Source organism: Balearica regulorum, chromosome 2 (assembly GCF_011004875.1).
Source record: "Balearica regulorum gibbericeps isolate bBalReg1 chromosome 2, bBalReg1.pri, whole genome shotgun sequence".
Taxonomy (NCBI): domain Eukaryota; kingdom Metazoa; phylum Chordata; class Aves; order Gruiformes; family Gruidae; genus Balearica; species Balearica regulorum.
This window is the reverse complement of record NC_046185.1, coordinates 125,758,124-125,777,280: the sequence shown is the minus strand read 5'-3', so window position 1 is coordinate 125,777,280 and position 19,157 is coordinate 125,758,124. Positions and strand designations below refer to the sequence as shown.

Below are 19,157 nucleotides of genomic sequence, written 5' to 3'. Positions count from 1 at the left end.
ACACTTTGCTATTCACCCTAATTAGCTGAAATTGCTGCTTCCCACCAGGGACCCTGAGCTCAGTATTCAAAATTCCCTTGAGGCTATCCAGGAAATGCCATTTGCTTTACAACTTCTTATTCGTTTAAGACTCAACTGTCCAAAGTGTGCATTAACATACAAGCTTAATAATCTCAGTTTCTAGCAAAACGCAAGGCATTTCATAGTGCCTGCCTGCTTCTAGTTGGTCACAACGTAAAATACCTCCTCCATCTGTCAACATGGTTTAGCTGGCAGTAAATTAGCTCTCACAAAGCACACTGTGCTTTTAAAGATCTTATCTGCTGCTTTATCTAACCTTTAGAAATATTTCAGACATCTTAGGAATTGTGAAGTGACCGATTGTTTGAGAGTCCCTGTGTGCTTTAAGCAGCATTCAGGTGTTGGGTGACGGTACTGAGCCTGTGTTTTCTCAGGTGAGTAGGGACCCTGAAGCATCACATCCCACAGGACAAGACAGCAGGGCATGGAAGAAAGTTGCTTTTTTCTTTTTTTTTTTTCCCCTTCCCTCTTTGAATTCTTCCTAAAATTTTAAGACTGCTTTAGAAATGCCTCTTCCAAAATGTCACCTGTCCACCTGCCACCCCTTCTTTTTTTCCACCTTGCATGTGCAGAAATGCATAGAAGACAGCGGGTTCTGCTGTTGTGCATCCACTAGCCACTGACCCGGTACAGAAATAACACTTTATACTTGCTGAGCATGAATTGCTACAGGTGTCTGCACCGGATTTCTGCTCTTCTATGCTGGCAGTACGTACATTTTCAAATAAAGAGTTAAAAAGGCTAGATCCAACGAGGAATAGTAAGTCAGAAGTCCAAAAAAACTGTACATCTTGCCTGTAATCAAAAGTGAATGTTTCCAAACTGGGTTTTCTTACAAAAAATCAAACTCTGTAGACAGTTGTTCAGCTGATGCAAGTATTATAGTGAATAGATTAAGCCCTTTTAGTGGTGTGCACATATATATATCTCTCTCTCTCTATGGCTGTCTTACGGAGGGTCATGAGGTTTACATTGGCTCTTTTCTTCTCATATACCTTTTCAAATTGTCCAGAAAAAAATTCTCTGTGGCATCTTCAGCTCTTCAGTTGCTTTGTTGTATATTTATGAACTGAGATGGTTGCTTAATCTCTTCTGGGTATCGCAAGTTCCTGGTGCATGGTTGGTGCCTGGCGTACCTCTGTTGTACATATGGTTTGTGGTTTGAACATTACTATTGGATGCTAGTGCTTGTTTAGGATGAGAATGTCAAAAAAGCAGAAGTGTATCGGTATAGTTCCTCAAAGACTGCTTTCCCCAAACTGAAATCACAGAAGGATTGCAGGAGTGCCATTGTTTTATTGAATGACACAACCTTGTTTTCCCATGGGGAGCCTAAAAACTGCCTTTTAGGTGGACTGGGAGAGTTGAATGACCTAATAGGAAACACATTGTCTGCTGGTATTACAGTTTTAAAGCTAAAATTTTGTCATTCCACAGACTGATTGTAAGCCACCATAATTCATGTATGAGCATGAAATAGGGCGCAGAATGTTTGAGGCCTCTCAAGGGCATTTGATGAATCTAACTTTAATTTAAAAGTACTAATAGATTATTGATTCAAGCAGGATGACTGTGCAGAGATCAATAACAGAGCACTCTCTGTCTCTCTTAAGTACCAAAAATTACTGTTGAAAAGGAATGATCATTCTCATTTCTGCTTTCATTAAGAAGAAACTTCATTAAAGTTTGCTTGGTGCAGTAGGAACCTGTAGATTTTTGGTTTGCCAAGGTTCAGTGTATTTAATGCTGAAAAAGGTGAGTATAGTTCTGGACATTTTCTTAACATCACAATTTATAAAGCCACATGTTATTTTACTTTTCTGTGTTTTCACAGCCTCATTATTGTTAGATATACAAATAAATTGTTCCCGTTCAAAAGATACCTCTTTGCTTAGAATCAGCCTTTGACACTTCACTGTAGCATTTATTTCCTTCTCAAGAAATGTCCGTCCTTGAAGTTGATGGTATCTTAACCCAAGTAAAAATGGCAGAAAGGGGCCCTTCTCTCACAAGTAATCAGAAGTTGCATCGTGCTCTGTGATGCCCTCTGTGAATTCTGCAGAACATGAGTTGACAATGAATCATGAGTTTAATAGAAATGTATCATCTTTGTAATCTGAAAAATATCAAGTACAGTAAATCTTGTCTAAGATTTTCCATTGAGTAATATTCTTTAGGGCCTGCTGTTAGTACTCTTGAGATTTAGCTCTGCTGATACTGCCTAATATTTCTGGATAGATCTCAGTTCACAGATCCTGTCATTTCTGTATATCTGTTGAAAAGTTAGAGGGATTTATCTGAGAAGCAGCAGAACGGCTAGGTGAAACATGAAAATGTATTGCACATCTACAATAAATTTGAGGAATGATGACAGCATATCAAAGAAAACTAATGCAGATGTTTTGGAAAGATGTAGTTCGCATGTCTTATCTCGCATCATAGAGCTTTCACATCCTTTCCCTGAAAGGGATAACTGGCTTTTCAGCAGGTTCAAAACAAATGACCGTCTAGAAATATTAAGGCAATAAAGGGATGTGGGGTCATAATATGGAAGTAGCTTTTTCTCAGAGAGGTTTCCTGGTGTTACAAATCCTAAGGTAGGTAAGGAAGTGTTGCTGGGTTGTGCAAGTTTTACAGATTTAAAAAAAAAAAAAAAAGCCAATTTGTTCAGGTAATTTTGTCTCTTTACTTATGTCCTGATGCATGCCACTATCCTGCTGTGGCAGAATTGCACGTTGGAAATGTTACCTTTTGTAGAAGAAGGCAAGAGATATAAGAGCTATCCAAAATTTAGGTACCAATTGGAAGGGTACATACCACAAGCAGTTTCCCATTGAAGGTTGATATCCAGCATGCCTACATGGATGCCATGCAATTCAATAGGCTAAAACCAGAAAATAAGCCCAAAGTTGTCCAGTTTTGGAGCCTGGTAAGAGATTCAAGACCTATATCTGAAGTGAGCTGAAGCTGTTGTGGTGTTGAGTAGCTGGATCATGAAAAATGATCAAGTACTTAAAAATAAGTTCTTGAGGCTATAGCGTGTAGTCCTGTCACTACTGGGCCCACTTTAGTTCCTCTTAAATTTTGCTAGGAAAGACAGATGAACATTTATTATACAAAGATAGATATGGGAGAGTTTGATGTTATAGTGCAGTGAATAATCAGTTATTTAAATTCATTCATGAATCATTCAATTATATTTCTTTTTTCTTTTGTAGCAGTTGAAACTCAGAGCACCAGTTCTGAGGAACTTGTTCCAAGCCCTCCTTCACCACTTCCACCCCCTCGAGTTTACAAGCCCTGTTTTGTCTGTCAAGACAAGTCATCCGGATATCATTATGGTGTCAGTGCTTGTGAGGGATGTAAGGTGAGTGCCATCATCTCTCTTTCTTTTTATATGACCACATTTCATTTTAGAGAGGGGCAAAGCAATGAAGTTTGGTGTGACTTGATTGTCTCCAAAGATGCATGTCCCTTTCTTGTGTGAATTAATTCTGATTCATGAGTAAAGCCAAGTAAATGACCATCGTACCTGGAATTATTTCTCATCATAACTTCTGCCAAAGTATGTCTTCCGGGGACTTTCGTAAGTATTGACTAATGTGAGAATATGATCATAGATGCAGAGATAATCAAAGAATAAAGTGAAAACGCTTTGACACTCTTCACTGTCCATCTGTAAGTCAGGTATACTCTGGTAACTCACGTGGTTGTTGACTGCTCTCAGCGTGGCTTTTTCTGTGTGCTGCTACCTCTGCATATCCAGGGGGTGGAATTTAGGAAAAGGATCTGATCATCTGGAAATTTTTGGCATAGTCTCTAACTATCTAACTAATCTCAAATCAAATTGGGAATTTGAGGATTAGCAGGGTGGTATTCACAAAATTTCATCTGTCAGACTACAGTGCTGGCATGTCTGTGAGCTGCTTTCCAGTGCTGTGATTGTCAGAGCATGACTTGACTATCCATAGGATGTGGTAATAAGATACGCCATTCTAAAGTAGAGAATGTCAAAAGACTAGATATACATCAGAGAAGTAATGTCAGCTAAACCATGTGTGTATGGCAATGATTGGAGGTGTACATACAGTGAATGATATGTGTACAAGAAAGAAGGTAGTGTGAAAAACGTTAAAGAAAAGATATCATAGGACAGATGCTCTCATAGTTAGTTTTATTTGTTATGGTACCCTAATGCAATGTTCCTTTTTTTTTTTAATGATTAAAGAAAAGACTTACGATTTTACTCCATCAAATTAAAATAGTTGTGTAGCGCTTAGTACAGCAAAGATCCTAATGCATGATGAAAATGTGTCAGGCGTTACACATCTGTATAAATAAACTTACTAGAATAAACTATTAAAAGATATTTTGCTGGTTTATGTGTGTGAAATGTTAGAATATTTTTCAGATATGTGATCAGGCATTTTTACTTTATCTTTTGAACCTGCAACTTCTTCCATGCTACTGGCCTTTTGTAGTGATGTAAAATATCATAGTCCTGGGTTTGCGTTGTTAGGCAGGAAACTGTAGGATGAGAGTCTGCTTTCTCCCCTATTTTATAACTGTAGATACTGAAGTATTGAAAGTAACTATTTAAGCTCACCTCAGTTTTAGAATCTCTTTCTGGGGTTGAAGTTTTCCTTGGATATCATCTCCGTATTTTTTTTCTTTTAGATGCACAAAACTATTGAAATTTAAGTGTCTGTTAGGAAGAGCTATGGTAAGAATATCTTGTAGCTGATTTCATTAAATAGGAAATCTCATCATACTCAGATGCTAACACACGAATTGTGGTGTCATTTGCTCACCCACATGTTCCCTCTAAGCACAGACGTAATTGCACGCTGTGGCAGAAAGGTCACATGTTCCTAAGACTTCATTATTTTTGAAAAATATGCAAAAATATACTATAGGGCTTTTATTGGCATACTGCAAAGGATTTTTATAAATAATTAAAGACAGACCACGCTTGTCGAAATACATGAAGAAATCCATCTTGCAGTGTGTTAGCCATTATTCAACAACAACAAAAAAAATCATATTCACTTATTTGCTGATTTGTAAGATGGGGTAATTCAGCACTCAGCGATAGCTACTGTTAAAAGGAAAAGAAAAGAAAGGAAAAGAAAAGAACCAAAACAAAACCATACAAAACCTGTCACTCTGTAAGAAATAACAAGATTCCAAAGCAGTAACTTGGCTGCTTGAGACTGGTAATATTTGGGTTAGTGACACTAGCTCTTCAACAGGTTGGACTAGGATTTTATTAATCTCTTCCACTGATTGATTCAACTTCCTTAGTGAGTGCCAGAAACTGGCAAAGAGCATGATGAGACCACTGAGTCAACCAGTGATCCCTTTGGTGGACAGTCATGAACTACATTTGCTGTTGAAAGTTACCCGAGCTTTCACATCAACAGAAGTAGTGGGCTGGATGACAGCAGTATGTGACCACAACACTCGAGACAGCCTCAGAAACCTCTACATTGCCAGTTTCTACTCTTTCTTTGAAGAACATTACCCTTTTCTCTTGAGCCCTTTTGGACTGTTTGGTTTATTTTTCTTTCCTGTATTTTTTCTTTGCTGTACACTTGCTTTCTCACACTCGTTTCCTGGTCCTGTACCATAAGAAAGCTGCCACCTCGTACTTCTTATTTCTAACCATCCAGGCTCCTGCCTGTACTCATCTACCTTCACCCTTGGTTCCCAATATCAGTTCTTTATGCTTCTCTCTGTCTCTAGACTTCTTACAAAAATTTAGCCTGTTACTTTGCAAGTTTAAATAAGCACTGAGCATTGAGCACTGCCACTGGGGAAGCATTGTCCCCTTGGATTTTTGCCTTTCAGTTGGTTAACCTGGGTTTATTAGACAGCCTATGTTTCACTGAAGGCTTCTGCTCAGTGTGAAGCTGGAGTTTCATGCTGATTCTCTGGTGAATCAGGGAACAATAATAAGGAAGAGAATTCATGTTACAGCCTTTCACCTAGTTAGGAAACACAAACTTATTTCTCCTTTACCTGAATACACATCTCTATGCAGTTTCAAAGAACTTAATTTTCGTTGATTTGGAGTTTCACTGAAGCTGACCAGTGTGTTCAGAAGCTTTTGAGATGGGGAGAGGCATCCTCACTTACTGACAGCCGGGTTACACAGAGCTCATTCCATAAGCAACTAGGCTAAACTATCAGCTGAATCAAGTATTAATTCTCTTTTTTTCCTCTTTTCCTCTGACCTTGTTGCCATTTTCTCTTTCCTCACTCCTATTTCCACCGTTTCTTTTTTCACCTGATTTTCAATCTCTGTTCTGTGATGTTAAACCTTAAATGCATTCCTTTTTCCTCCTGAATTGTACCTCCCTTTGCTGAGGTCCTTTTCTCAAGTCTTTTCCTTTTTCCTTTCTGACTCATTTACCTTTCCCTTCAAACTCCTGGCAGTCTTGTTTCTCAAGGGAAACATGAATGGAAAACTCTGCTCACATCATATTTATCTAATTAGGGCCCCATTCCTTTTGTTTTTCTGTGCTCGCTCTCCCTTGGTCTTCTAGTTCTCTCTGCTTCCTTCTCCTTTGCCTTTCTGCTTTGAGCTCCAGTGGAGGTGCTGTCACAGTGATCATTAGCAGTCTCTGTCTAGTGCAAAGGGACAGTTTTCTGTCCTCCAGGTTTTGGGTTGATGACTGCCTTTGATTCAGCAGGCTTTCTTTTTCCTGCCTTTCAGGGCTCTTTAGATTCTCCTACTACTTTGCTTACTGTTTATTCAGTGTCTCCTTAAATGGCTCTTTATCCGCTTCCTGATGCTTTTCCCTGAGGTTCAGTTCTTTAGTTTTCTCTCTCAAAAGCATCAGCTACTGTCCTGTTTTATGGTAGACCAGTAGGGAGTCATGGCAATATTCTGTTCATAAAGTGTGGAATGGACCCTTCCAGCCATGAGCCCTTGGGGAGCTGTGGATTGTGATTATGACTGTGATGCTTGATTTGGGAACAACTGCACTGAAAATTTTATCTTCCCTAAACTGTCACCCAGCCCTGGATGATTTCCAAAGTTGCCCCCATCATAGACTTTCTCCCCTGCCACCTTTCCCTGGTCTGCCCTCTTGCTCGCCTCACTGCTACCTTGGGCACAGAATTCACAAAGACAGAAATTTCCGTCCTCTGTCTTTGCAACATCACCAACTGTAATGTCATGGTGTGGAGTTTTTCAGTTTTTCATGCTACGGTGACATCATTTCTCATCTGCAGCATTGCGTTGTCCTTTTTCCTCCAGAATCTGCCTTAGCTGCCTTCATCGTTCAAATCCTTGCCGGGGTTTTCTCATGTGGTGGTTAGATTTTCATTTGGTCCCTTCTCCTGTCCTTCGTTCCCCTTTCCCCACTTGCTGTCATCCTTGGACCTTATTCTTTTGGGTACCTGGGAACAACCTCCTGACCTCCTTTGCCAAACAATTTCTCTTTCTTGGTATTCTAAGCGGCCCTTTTTAAAATGATCCTTCTGTCTTATTACCAGAGTCACCAGTAATGTGCTCCACTGTGGCTTGTTTTGATTTATTAGTCTTTAAGCTATCTTTTTTTCTAATTCTAGTATGTTCATGCTGAAAATTTTATTTATGATTATAGATTTAGAATACCTAACTTCCTGGCTTCCAAATTTGAAATTTGGGAGCTTACAGAAGGTTGATATCCTGAGCCTTTTCTCCATTTGGTCAGTTGAGTTCAGCAGTCAGGATTTTTTTTGTGTTTTAAACTGTTTTTAAAAAAAAATAATCTTGGCTTTGTGTTTATTTCTGGGCGTTACGCTGCAAAAGGCTTATGTGCATCATAGCCTGTCAATGGCTTTGTGTACGTATTAGAATCTCAAAACCAAACTGATCTTCACTGTGCACTTTTATTTTGTAAGAAAAATTCCAGAGCCAGTCCATCTTTTTATGTGTAAAATACAATACATTGACAATATTCAGCTTATTTACAACTTTTCCATTTTGTAAACCGTGTGGCATTTCAGAGGCGGGTTTTGGAATCTACTCATGTGTTTCATGACCTCAGTTAAAGACTTCTGAAGTCTTTTTTTTTTTTTCTTTCTTTTCTTTTCTTTTCTTTTCTTTTCTTTTCTTTTCTTTTCTTTTCTTTTCTTTTCTTTTCTTTTCTTTTCTTTTCTTTTCTTTTCTTTTCTTTTCTTTTCTTTTCTTTTCTTTTCTTTTCTTTTCTTTTCTTTTCTTTTCTTTTTTTCCCCCTCCCCTGGTCTCTGGGTGTTGCTAGATCACACGCAAACAAATTCCATACAAAATGAGCAACTTGGATTTATCCAGCTGGTACAAGTGGTTATAGGGCTGGCTGTCACCGGAAGCTCAGCTCTTTGGTCCTGACTTGACTCGTCATTGTAGCCGGGTTTGCAGAAAGGGAGACTGAGTGTAGTGGGCTGGATTCCCCACACAATGCCATCATTGTGTGGGCGAGGAGGAGAAGCTGGTGTTCTGGCAGCTTCAGCTGTGTCTGAAAGCCTTGTCCCTTGTTCTGGGCGTTTAAAAGACGGCATTCCTCTGCTGGCAGTCCTCCCCGGATTCCTGGCTTGAGTTCGGTGGGCAGCAAAGATGCCTGGAGCAGTTTCAGGAGAGAAGACAGCACAGCATGTATGAGAGTAGGTTTATGGTCCAGCAGTTTTGTCTGAATGATCAAGGTGCCTCTCTGCCTGTTGTTGATGCTAACGGACAAAAATGTAGATACATCTACTGCAATACCGAGTGATCCCAGGTTGGCTTTTACCGTAAAAGAATAGCTTTCCTTCCATCAGTTTTCATATAAAATCATGTCTAATGTGGGATCATTAAATTAAAAAGGTAGCCCCATTTAATATATTTTCAAAGGTCTTCAGCTATGAAAATATGTCTAGTTGTTTGACACCTTCCTGCCTTGATTTTTTTATTATTATTATTATTACAAAGACTTTAAGCAATACAGAAAATAGACATTGATATGAACCTTGAAATTTAGGTCGATAATTCTGTAGGACTGACTCTCACAAAAAAGATAAGATGCACATAGGAAAAGAGAAGAAAAGAAAAAAGAGAGAAAATGAAACAGGTTTTGCTTTGTCCAGATTTGCTGATCCATGTGGATGTTCAGCTTGGGAGAAAAGCTGTCATTTTGTTACAGCTTTATCTTACTTGCTTACAGTGGGAGGCAGGCCTATTACTCAACCTGAGGCCCAAAATTAGTTGCCTAACTTTGAAGACTGGGCTCTCTCTGCATTCAGTGAGGAGAGAGGAGCTCCTCTGATCGCTGATTCAGAGAATCTAAACTAGATCCACGCTGGGTCACCCTGCAGAGCAGCCTGTCCCCATGAGCCATCGGGTTGGGTGCCCAAAGCACAGCTGTGTTATTGTTCTCCATGATGCCCCCACGGTTATGTCCCTCTGGACACTGAGAGGGTTGTGGGACGTGAATCCATGATGAGCATCAGTCAACAACAGATTTACAAAATGCTGCTGACAGAGAGTGGAACTGGTTTTGATTTTATTTATTTATTTGAAGTTTGATGGCAAGGATATTAAGCTTTGGTCTGCAAGAAATGTTGACGAGTGGCCTAAAATATTTTAGGGATTGTCATAGCAGAGTTCCCTTTATTGGAACAGCGTCCTTCAGGACAGATGCCTTTTTCTTGTAGTAATGCCTCTTCCATCATGTGAGAACAGATTTGCATTTTCTTAGGCAGTTCTGGGATTGTAGAGGGATCTTTAGCAGCAGTTCTTTTTGATAACACCACTATTGCACATTTAGCTTCTAGCTATAATGTAATTATATTTAAGCCTATATTTATGTAGGAAATTAAGGATCCAGGCATAGAATTTTCTCGGTTCCCTAGCACTAAAAAATAAAAACAAACTTCACAAAAAACAGCTAACTAGTACTCTGTATATTTATTTGGCTTTGTTTTCCTGGTATGTTTTAATCACCTACAACTGAAAGAAAAGTAAGAAATGCAAAGTTGAAAATATGTGCACAGTATGATTTGTATCAGGGAAAGAAGTAATATTGTTTGCAGCAATGCAATTTTAAAAGCTTCTATTGGTTCAAAGAAAAACATAGACCAGCTTGAATGATCAAGCTGTATTCGTCTCCATATAAGCTGTATTAGTAAGTGACAGTGCCAGCAGTAGAGATGCATGCTGCCGTTCATGCACAGCTATGAAAAATTCCTCAAATCATGGAAAATTGCTCCTAGGTTCAGCTAAATCAACAATCGTTTTTCATAAGGTGAAAAATGTATTTTGAGATACATTTCTGCATACTATTAATATCATCTGATCTTAAACTGTAAGCACTTTTTCATTTGCAGAAAGCAGCGTCATATGCAGAAACACACTAAATGAGTTGCAACTGATTTAAATGTGGTAATGAAAACCTGGAGGTTTTATATATTTCATACTATCAGAGGAGGACCTGGTTGTTTTAATGCTGGTTTTGAGATTTTAGGTTTTAAATGGCCAAAAAAAAGGAAAGCAAGGTGTACTTTGAAAAGCTGGTATCTGTGTTTGAGTAAGCTGTTAACTAATTTTTCTTTGTGTTTGGAAGATAAAACTTTTGCCAAATACTGAATTTATTTCAAATTTTTTAAGGATGGGGAAGCATATATTTATTGGAAGTCCACTGACACCAAGTAAAAATGATGAAATAGATGGGGTCAGGAGCAAAAATTTTGTGTTACCATATATTTTAAAATGTCTTTTCTGTGTTGTGTGAATGACATGAAATGAAGAAAAAAAATTACCAACTATGATAGATAATAAAAATTAAAATCATGTTGTGCGTTTGAATGCCATATTTGATTTCCAGTGCTTTGGGCCCATGTTGTGGATTACACCTTTGCTGCTCCCCTGCACTGGGCTTCTGGAACCAAGACGGACAAAGAGCAGCAGTGTCTGTAGTGGGGTATGTCACATACATCCACAGCTAATCTTCCTCTTATCCTGCCTGTTGCCCTCAGACATAGACCGGAGGTTCATCTTAAGCTGCAAGAATCATCATTTTTACTAATTATTTTAATTTATTTATGGCAGTGATGCCAGTGCTATGAAAGCGCAAAGATTATCCCAAATTACTTTCTAACTGTGCTAGCCACGCTGCTGCAGTTATTTGTGAGCACAAGGGCTTAATGTCATGTGGAAACAGGAACTGGACACTACTCTCTTATTTAGCATAAGCTGTCAAATAGTGACATATAATTGTCTGGAATAAATCTTGCACTCCCTTTTCCTGCAGAATTCCCAACACCATCAGTGAAATCTTTCTCAAAAAAGAACAGCAGCATCAGACTCTATGGTGCATCGGTGACCAGCCCCGTTTTGGGGTACTGCTTTGCCGTGCTGTGTATCTGGAAGGTTTCTGGTTGTACCAACTAGCGCTTCTCCTGCATGCGCCCGTCTCCTGTAGCCGGTTTGGAGGCAGCTGTCCCGTTTTGGAGGCCGAAGGAGTTAACTCATGTAGTTGTGGACTTTTCCCATCGCACGTCAGCCAGCAGTAGTGCCCATGGCTGTCCCCAAGAGCATTTCCTAATATAGATGTAGCCTTCATGCCTGCTGACCTTGCATATCTTTTCAGGGTCTTTGGCCAGTAACCAGTCCATAATAGCTACAGATTTTTCATTATTATTATTATTATTAAACTAAAATTGTTGAGTCTTACTCTTCTGGCAGTGTCTATTCCTTTCTATACCTGCGAATACACACCATAAAAAGAAGAAACTTCAAATTTATATATGTATGTCCTTGTTGTTATTGGAGTTGAATCATGGTTTCTCGCACCAAGGTAGGTACTGAAGAGTCCTTGTAGATGTGTTTGTCACATTTCTGTCCAACTTTCACTGGCCCATTGCTGTTGTGGCTTATTAGCAGATGGCTGAGAGACCTGAGGTTCGCACCTGATCAGTAACGTGCACATGGTTTGCAACAGCTTCAACAGAATTAAGTAAATTTTATGTACATGTAAAAGTGCTGTCTATGCAAATCACGTCATGACGTACTGACCAGAGATGTCAGAAGCAGGTGGGCTGCGATTCCGGCTGGTACGCTTGCCTGCTGAGAACCTTGGTTTGCATGCATTGGATGTGGAGTGTGTTTTTATTTTTCTGTAACTAGGTTCTAATGGATTTTACTTTTTCAATTTTCTTCACTAGAGAGGGAGGAAAGCCTTTTATTTTGTTCTCATCTTATCAATCTATTTCATAGCTCTCCATTAGTTTGGACCACATGTGGCCTTTAATTATACATGTGGAGTACAGGCTGTCCCTGTGTGCACCCAGGAGGTTGTTACAGTGTAGGAAAAAATGCAGCTTTCCACCATGTTTGATACACCATTTTATAATAAGATCTTTAAAAGTACTGCTTGCAGATATAATTCAGCAGATAAGGAAATATAGATATCTGAGCAAACATCTCAAAAATTAAATACTCTGAGATTTTATATTTTTAATAATAGGGTACCTCTTTTTTTTATACTATGCCATGTTTATTTATGCTTACTGAACAGCAATTAGTGATGTGTAAAATTACAATGGACTAGCTTTCATTTTCTGACTCAAACTTTTTAAAAAGAAACTGGTTAATGAGACATTGATAGAGAAGGATATACACGCAATTGATCTGTTGAATTTAGATTGCTGGACCCCACAAGAAAGTGCACTGTTTTCCCTGGAAGAAAGAGGGAGTAGAATAGTTTGCTGAGTGTGGTTCTGGCTGAGTGGTAGCTTCCGTGCGGGTGAGATGGTTGGGGTCACTGTTTGCTTTAGGCATCTTTTTCAATTGTAGTTTGCGTTTTTCTTAACAAGTACTTAAAGATTTTCTGACTGGCATGTCTTAGAGAAGTAAATCCAAAATTAAGAGTTTTCCTTAAGTGTACAAAATGGAATTATCCAGTACCTAGTTCTGTTCACTTACACGTTAAGTAGATGTTCAGATGTTCTTTGTTTGATACTTATTTTGAATTTATTTTGAAAGATACACCTAGCTATATTTTCTGGTTGTTGTAAACCATCACCCAGTTCACAAGTGGTCAGCTTCCCAATTTGCAGAAATACTTTTCATTGGCCTTGGAAAGTGACCTTCCATTGCTCTCTGTGCTTACTGACTGACCTGCTAATGGAAACAGAGGTCCTTTCTAATCCCAAATGAAGTGTTCCTTTGAGGAAGTTTCCTAACGGGGTATTTTCTTTAGCTTCTTCTGGAAATGGAGTGCAATTGAATTTGCAGCATGGGTCCGAGAGCTGTTCAGCTTTGCAGAGCTGCCCTTCTTGAAATGTCAGTCTTGTGCTATGGCAGGAAAGACAATTGGATATAATTTTCCAAGATTTGTTATTTCCAAGACAATCAGCTTTATTTACAGATTCTTTCTTCAATTTGTTTATTGTATACATTCTTCTTTTTCTCCCCCAATAAAACAAATCCAAATGCCTTACTAAAAAAACTTTTCAATTTTTGAGTAGCCATTGTAAAAATCAGAAACTGCTAAAGTTAAGATTATACCCATGTGCCTGTCTTTCCCACTTTGCATCTGGATTTTACTGTAGGCTTTAAGTACAGATACATTGTGTCTTGAGTTCCATGTAAAGGACATACATGTTGTGTTCTTCTTCCTATTTTATGTTATTCTGACCCACCACACAGAGGAACTTCCCCTGGTATACAAGGAGACACCTCTAGGGGTGACATCTGTGCAGCTCAGTACTCCAGTTATAAAAACTTCTTGTAGCGTTAAAAGAAGCCATGCATCCAATTCTGTAATCAGTAGTTTTGGTGCATTGGTATAGTAACTGTTTAATTGGTATACTACTGCAGCTGATCTGCCAAATATTCAGGGTCCCTACTTAGAAATTGTTCTTCCCTTTGATAATACGCAGGAGTCCCCACAATTTCCACAGCTCAATTCAGGAGACAGCTGAGAAGTAGAAGGACTTTTTTGTGTATAAAGTCCCTTATGATTTCACTTGGCCGTGCTTAAAATTTCTCATTTAATATATTTTAGTGGGAAAAGTTACTATGCAATAAAACCTGTGTCATAACACCTATGTTTAAAGGCGAGAAGGTATATTGTTTCTGAGTCCTCTGTCTAGAATAACGGATACAGAAATTAGAAGGTGAAATGGCAGTTGCAAGTAGTGCCAAAAAATGTAGATTTGGTTGGTTCTAAATGCAGTTGGCGGATTGACTCCAGCTATAGCAAACCTCAGTGACAGCTGGGGACCCTTGCAGCGCTGGAGGGGAGAGCCAGCAGCCCCCAGCCATGGCACGTGAGCAGGGTCTGCCGTCACCTGGCCGCAGGGAGACTGATCAAATGCTTACAAAGCAAGTTTGTTCCCATTTCAGAATTTCTTTAAAAGTGACAATTTAATGGGACCCATTACTGTCAGCTGTGGCTGGTTCCCTCTTCCCTCCTCCCAGGCACTTACCAGGGAAAGCAGAGATTTATAGCCATGGAGCAGCCACTCCGATGGGCTACTGTTCACTCCTCCCGTGAGTGTCCCGGCTGGCTGCTCTCCAGATGAATTTTCCCAACAGGGAAGAGGTCTTCCCCGTCTCCGGGGTGCTTGGCTTGATTTGAAACCCTGTGCACCTATGATAAATACGTGGAAATCATTAGGTCTTCGCTTCAAGAGTGTGCTGTGATCCTCATGTTCTTTCTGCTTGTCCAAAAGAGTGGCAGTGCTCCACATTTAGGGAGATTTAAGCACAGCATTTCAGAGAAAGCTCTGCAGCCCATTGTTTTTTTAAATGAGTGAGCGCTACCAATTTTTTTTTTTTTTTTTAATTGGGGGATCAAGGCGTTGTTCAGATGCTGCTGCAGATGGTCTTAACCAGTCCACAGGTATCCATAGTGATGCACAGCAACTGCTACATGCACAGCAAGAAAAGTGAAAACTATATATTTTTTTAAAAGTAAAGAAAAAGAGAGTGTTAGGTGAACAGGAGACATGCAAGCACAGCACCCAGGAGCTGAGATGAGCCAACTAAAAAGAACTTCTATCTTACTCCAAGTCCATGTGATTTTCGTAAACTGAAAGAATGATCATCTTGTGATTATATGAGCTCTGTGCTTGAATCTGGCCATTGATTAAAGTCTGGCAGGGGAGGGAAAAAACAGGAAAACATCTTGCTAAGATTTTCCTGTGGTAGATTAATCAGCCCCAGTTCATTCACTCATCTCTGAAAGGTCATGTTCTCTCGTCCTCAAAGTTGCCCAGTCCCAGAGTCTCCCTTGCTTCCCCTACAGCTTGGCTGAATGAACAGTGGTGCCCAACACCGGGCAAGGTGGAGGCAGCACTACATTTGTGTGATGCTTTTTCAGCATCGGTGTTTGCAATAAGATACATATCTCCAATCAGTGTTACCTTAAGAGTCCTTATTGCTTGGAGGAACTAGTCAGTCGATTCCTCTGGCTCTTCGTGCAGTTGCTAATCCCTTGTACTGGCACAGACTACCTTTCACCCACCTTTTCCAGCCTGCTTTTCCATGTTGCTGAGACCATTTTGACCATTTTGACCATTTTGACCATGTGTACTTTGTGTATGGGAACCGGGCAGAGTGGTATGGCCACCATCTCACTCTTAAAAGTGGTGAGTTTGCCAAGCTGGTCCAGCTCCAACTCATCCCTCTGCTGTCGCCTTCGGTAATGAGTTTCAGCTGCAGTATGGAAAGGTAATTTTCCTTGACTACTGCCAGTACTAGAGAGCCAGACTTGCATATTTCTGGGTGTTTACTTGAACTCTGTTTTCTAGTTTCCAGGCATCCGAGTTTCACTAAACTCTACATTTTACAAGGTTTTAGTGGGTAGTTCTGCGTTAGCAGAGTTTCTTTGTCACTGAATGTGGGGGAATGAGAGTGTAGCATAAAGTAGTAAGTACAAGGTATTACTTGCCGGATTTCAAGAGATCTGATACAACATATTTGTTTAGAGATCAATTGTCAAAACTAAGAGCAAAAAAAATTGTGGGGAGATAATGAGTGTGTGTTGATGAGCCATTCAGATGGATACCTGAAAAATGTACCAGGAAGCATAATGCTCAAGACATCTGGTTTATTTTGGCATGTTTATGTCAGGTTATTTCTTCTGAATATTTTTGGGTTGCTTTCTGCATTGTTTTCATATGTCACTTCATCCCTCCTCAGAAACAACTTCTCAGCTGCAGATCGGGCACATTTTTAAAACTCCTCGCAGGTCAGACAAAGAGGATAGAAACATGATGGGTCTTGAAGACAAGCAGGAACTGTGCTGTGGCACGGCCGGAGCCAGCTGTCCTGGCAGTGGGTGCTGGGCCAGCACCCACAGGCACCCACCCAGCCAGCCGGGCTCAGGCTGGGGTGCTGCGTCAGATCCGAGTGGGTTGGGGAGGGAGCAGGGAACAGCTGGCTGTGCGTGCAAACTGTGCGAATCTCTCTGCTAGAGCAAGGGGAATTGCGCTTCAGCCAGCTTGCAGGCATATATAAATATTTGTGGCATAGTTTGCATTATTATTTCAGCTGAGCTGTAAACATTTGGTCGCTGATGGTGGGTTAGAAACTAGCGCCTCTATAAATTTCAGATGGTGCAGAAATGCAGGGATTTTTATATTGGCTGACAATTTATGAAAGTCCCCGTACCTCTTCTGATAAATAACTGTGGTGCCAAATATGTGCGGGAACTCTGCAAGCCTTTGTGGTGAAGGCTGGGAGGGGAGGAGGAGGAGGATGCAAAGCCTGCCTGTACGGAGAATTTCCTCGGAGCGTGCACATAACTTCTTTCTCCCATGTAGGTTTCTGTTTGAGCTTGCCCTTTCCTCTTCACATGTTTCCATCTCTGCCAGCAGCTAAACAGAGAGGCTAATTTGAGAGACTGCTACAAGTAATTGCAGCATAGTAATTGCATAGCTAACATGAATCTTTTCCTTGTCCTGCCTGCTGCAGGAATCTGCGTGTCACTGCACGGGTATAACTTGGCAGGGATTTTTTGTTTGTTTTTACTAGGAGGTCTACTACTTTTGTTAGAGTGGCTGTTGCTTAGTGTCTTTCCTTTCTAGCTCTGTGCAAAAAAACCCTATGTGTGTACAACTACCTGAAAGGAGGTTGTAGCTGGGTGGGTGTTGGTCTGTTCTCCCAAGGAAAAAGCAGTAGGATGAGAGGAAATGGCCTCAAGTTGTGCCAGCGGTGGTTTAGATTGGATGTTAGGAAAAAATTCTTCACTGAAAGGGTTATCAATCATTGGAACAGGCTGCCCAGGGAAGTGGTTGAGTCACCATCCCTGGAGGTGTTTAAAAGACGTTTAGATGTGGCACTTAAGGACATGGTTTAGTGGTGGACTTGGCAGTGCTAGGTTAACAATTGGACTCCATGATCTTAAGGTTCTTTTCCAACCAAAACGATTCTATGATTGTATGTCTAGTAAAATTATGACATTGTCCTTGGGAGATGGTCCCCCTGCTCCAACCATCCAAAAACCCAATGGATAAAAGCAGAGACCCAAATTAAGAGCGTAAACCAAAATCAGTCATACATTTGGGGGATAACAATTTGGAAGGTCTTTCCTGATACCGTGCTTCCATGCAAGAGAGCAGCTACATAAATGGTTTGGAAAAGTGTCATTCTTTACGAAGAAATACTGCGCGTAATTAATTCTTGCTCCTGGGAGGTCAACCTGGGGCACTCATTATTGTCTTAATTGGTGGTATAAATCCTGAGGCACTGGAGGGGAAGAGAGGAAAAAAACGATGAGCAGTTAACAACATGTAGCCTTTTGGATAAGTGCTAGCCAGTTGTATGACCATCCTAGTGACATTTTATGGTTTTATTGGGTTGTAGGTCTGGTCCTCCACAAATTGGGTTAAAGGGAATTGATTTGCATAAACAAAAATATAAAAAAATTGGAAAATACAATAATTCATTCCTGAGTTCTCCATTGAACTGTGTGAAATAACTCAGTATGCTGCAACTCGGAAAAGCGTTTCTTTGATCTCCTGTTATTCATATTAAATTATATTCATTACTCTTCCCATCTGGAGTTTCCTAGCAGGCCAAAAATCATCCTACAGACATTACTGAAAGGAAGTTAACTGTAACTTTTTAATTGTATACATTTCATCTCCTTTTTTTTTTTTTTTTAATTTGAAGAAAGCAGATGGAAGTGCATACCAGTGCCTTCCTCTGTTTAAATAACTGAAGTGGAGAAGAAGATCTCAGCCGTTCTTTTCCCTCACATATTGTTTCAAGGTGATGACTGTTCTGTCTGGAGACTTTGACATGTTTGCTAAAAAGGTCAGGAGTTCAGTGAAAATCAAAATTGTGGAGAAATCCATGCATAGTCTTAGGGATGCTATGGTACTCTTGCTGGAGAAATCCAGTTGCAGATTTGCAGCCGACTGAACGCATCTCCTCCATTGTGTTGGTGGCTGCCTCTCTGCCAGGTGACCAGCGGAAGTGATTCATGCTCCCTAGAAAAAAAAAAAACAACATTTTGATGGTTTATGGCATGTTTTTAACATTAGGCCAAGGTTTGTGGAATCAGAAGATATGTTGGCATGGGGCACCGTGAAAAATAGGATTTGTTTCCAGCCTCACCGGTGGCTAATTGGCATTAGTAGCTCCATGAATAACTTCCTTCAAGCTCTGTCGTCAAAATTTTCTTGCCCTCTGAGGGCCCTAAGAGTTTTTTCACCTTAGAAACTATTAGGATTTATCAAGTATGGCCTGCTCTGTCTTTGCTGGAGAATTTTTTGGGGTTGCAGATGAGCGTCCCCATTTTGGTAGCTTAAGGAAGGGTGACACCTTCCTCATCTGCCTGTCCTTGTCCTCTGGGCCTTTTTTTCTAAGAAATGAGGGAGCCTGCTTATTTTGATGAAGTGTTTTGAGTTCTGTTGATTTAAAAAAAAACCAAACAAACAACAAAACACCCTGGGTTTGGTAACAAATTTGGGTTTCTTCAGCCATGGAAGATTTCGGTTGCTCTTCATCTGTGGAATAAATGACTAGATGAGATGAAACGTGGATGGCGAGCAGAGAGTTTCTGCTGGAAATAATAGCAACGACAGACAAACCCAGAGCATTTCCCAGGGCGGGCTGGTCC

The 19,157-nt window shown here is 40.2% G+C and overlaps 1 protein-coding gene across 10 annotated transcripts in view; it reads left to right on the top strand.

Moving 5' to 3' along the window:
* RARB (retinoic acid receptor beta) overlaps positions 1-19,157 on the top strand; it is a 332,052-nt gene that overhangs the window by 260,685 nt on the left and 52,210 nt on the right. For all 10 annotated transcript variants that reach the window (XM_075745805.1, XM_075745807.1, XM_075745801.1 and 7 more), the window contains one exon: positions 3,300-3,448. In XM_075745805.1, the coding sequence (XP_075601920.1) occupies positions 3,300-3,448 (149 nt within the window). The remainder of the gene's footprint in view (positions 1-3,299; positions 3,449-19,157) is intronic.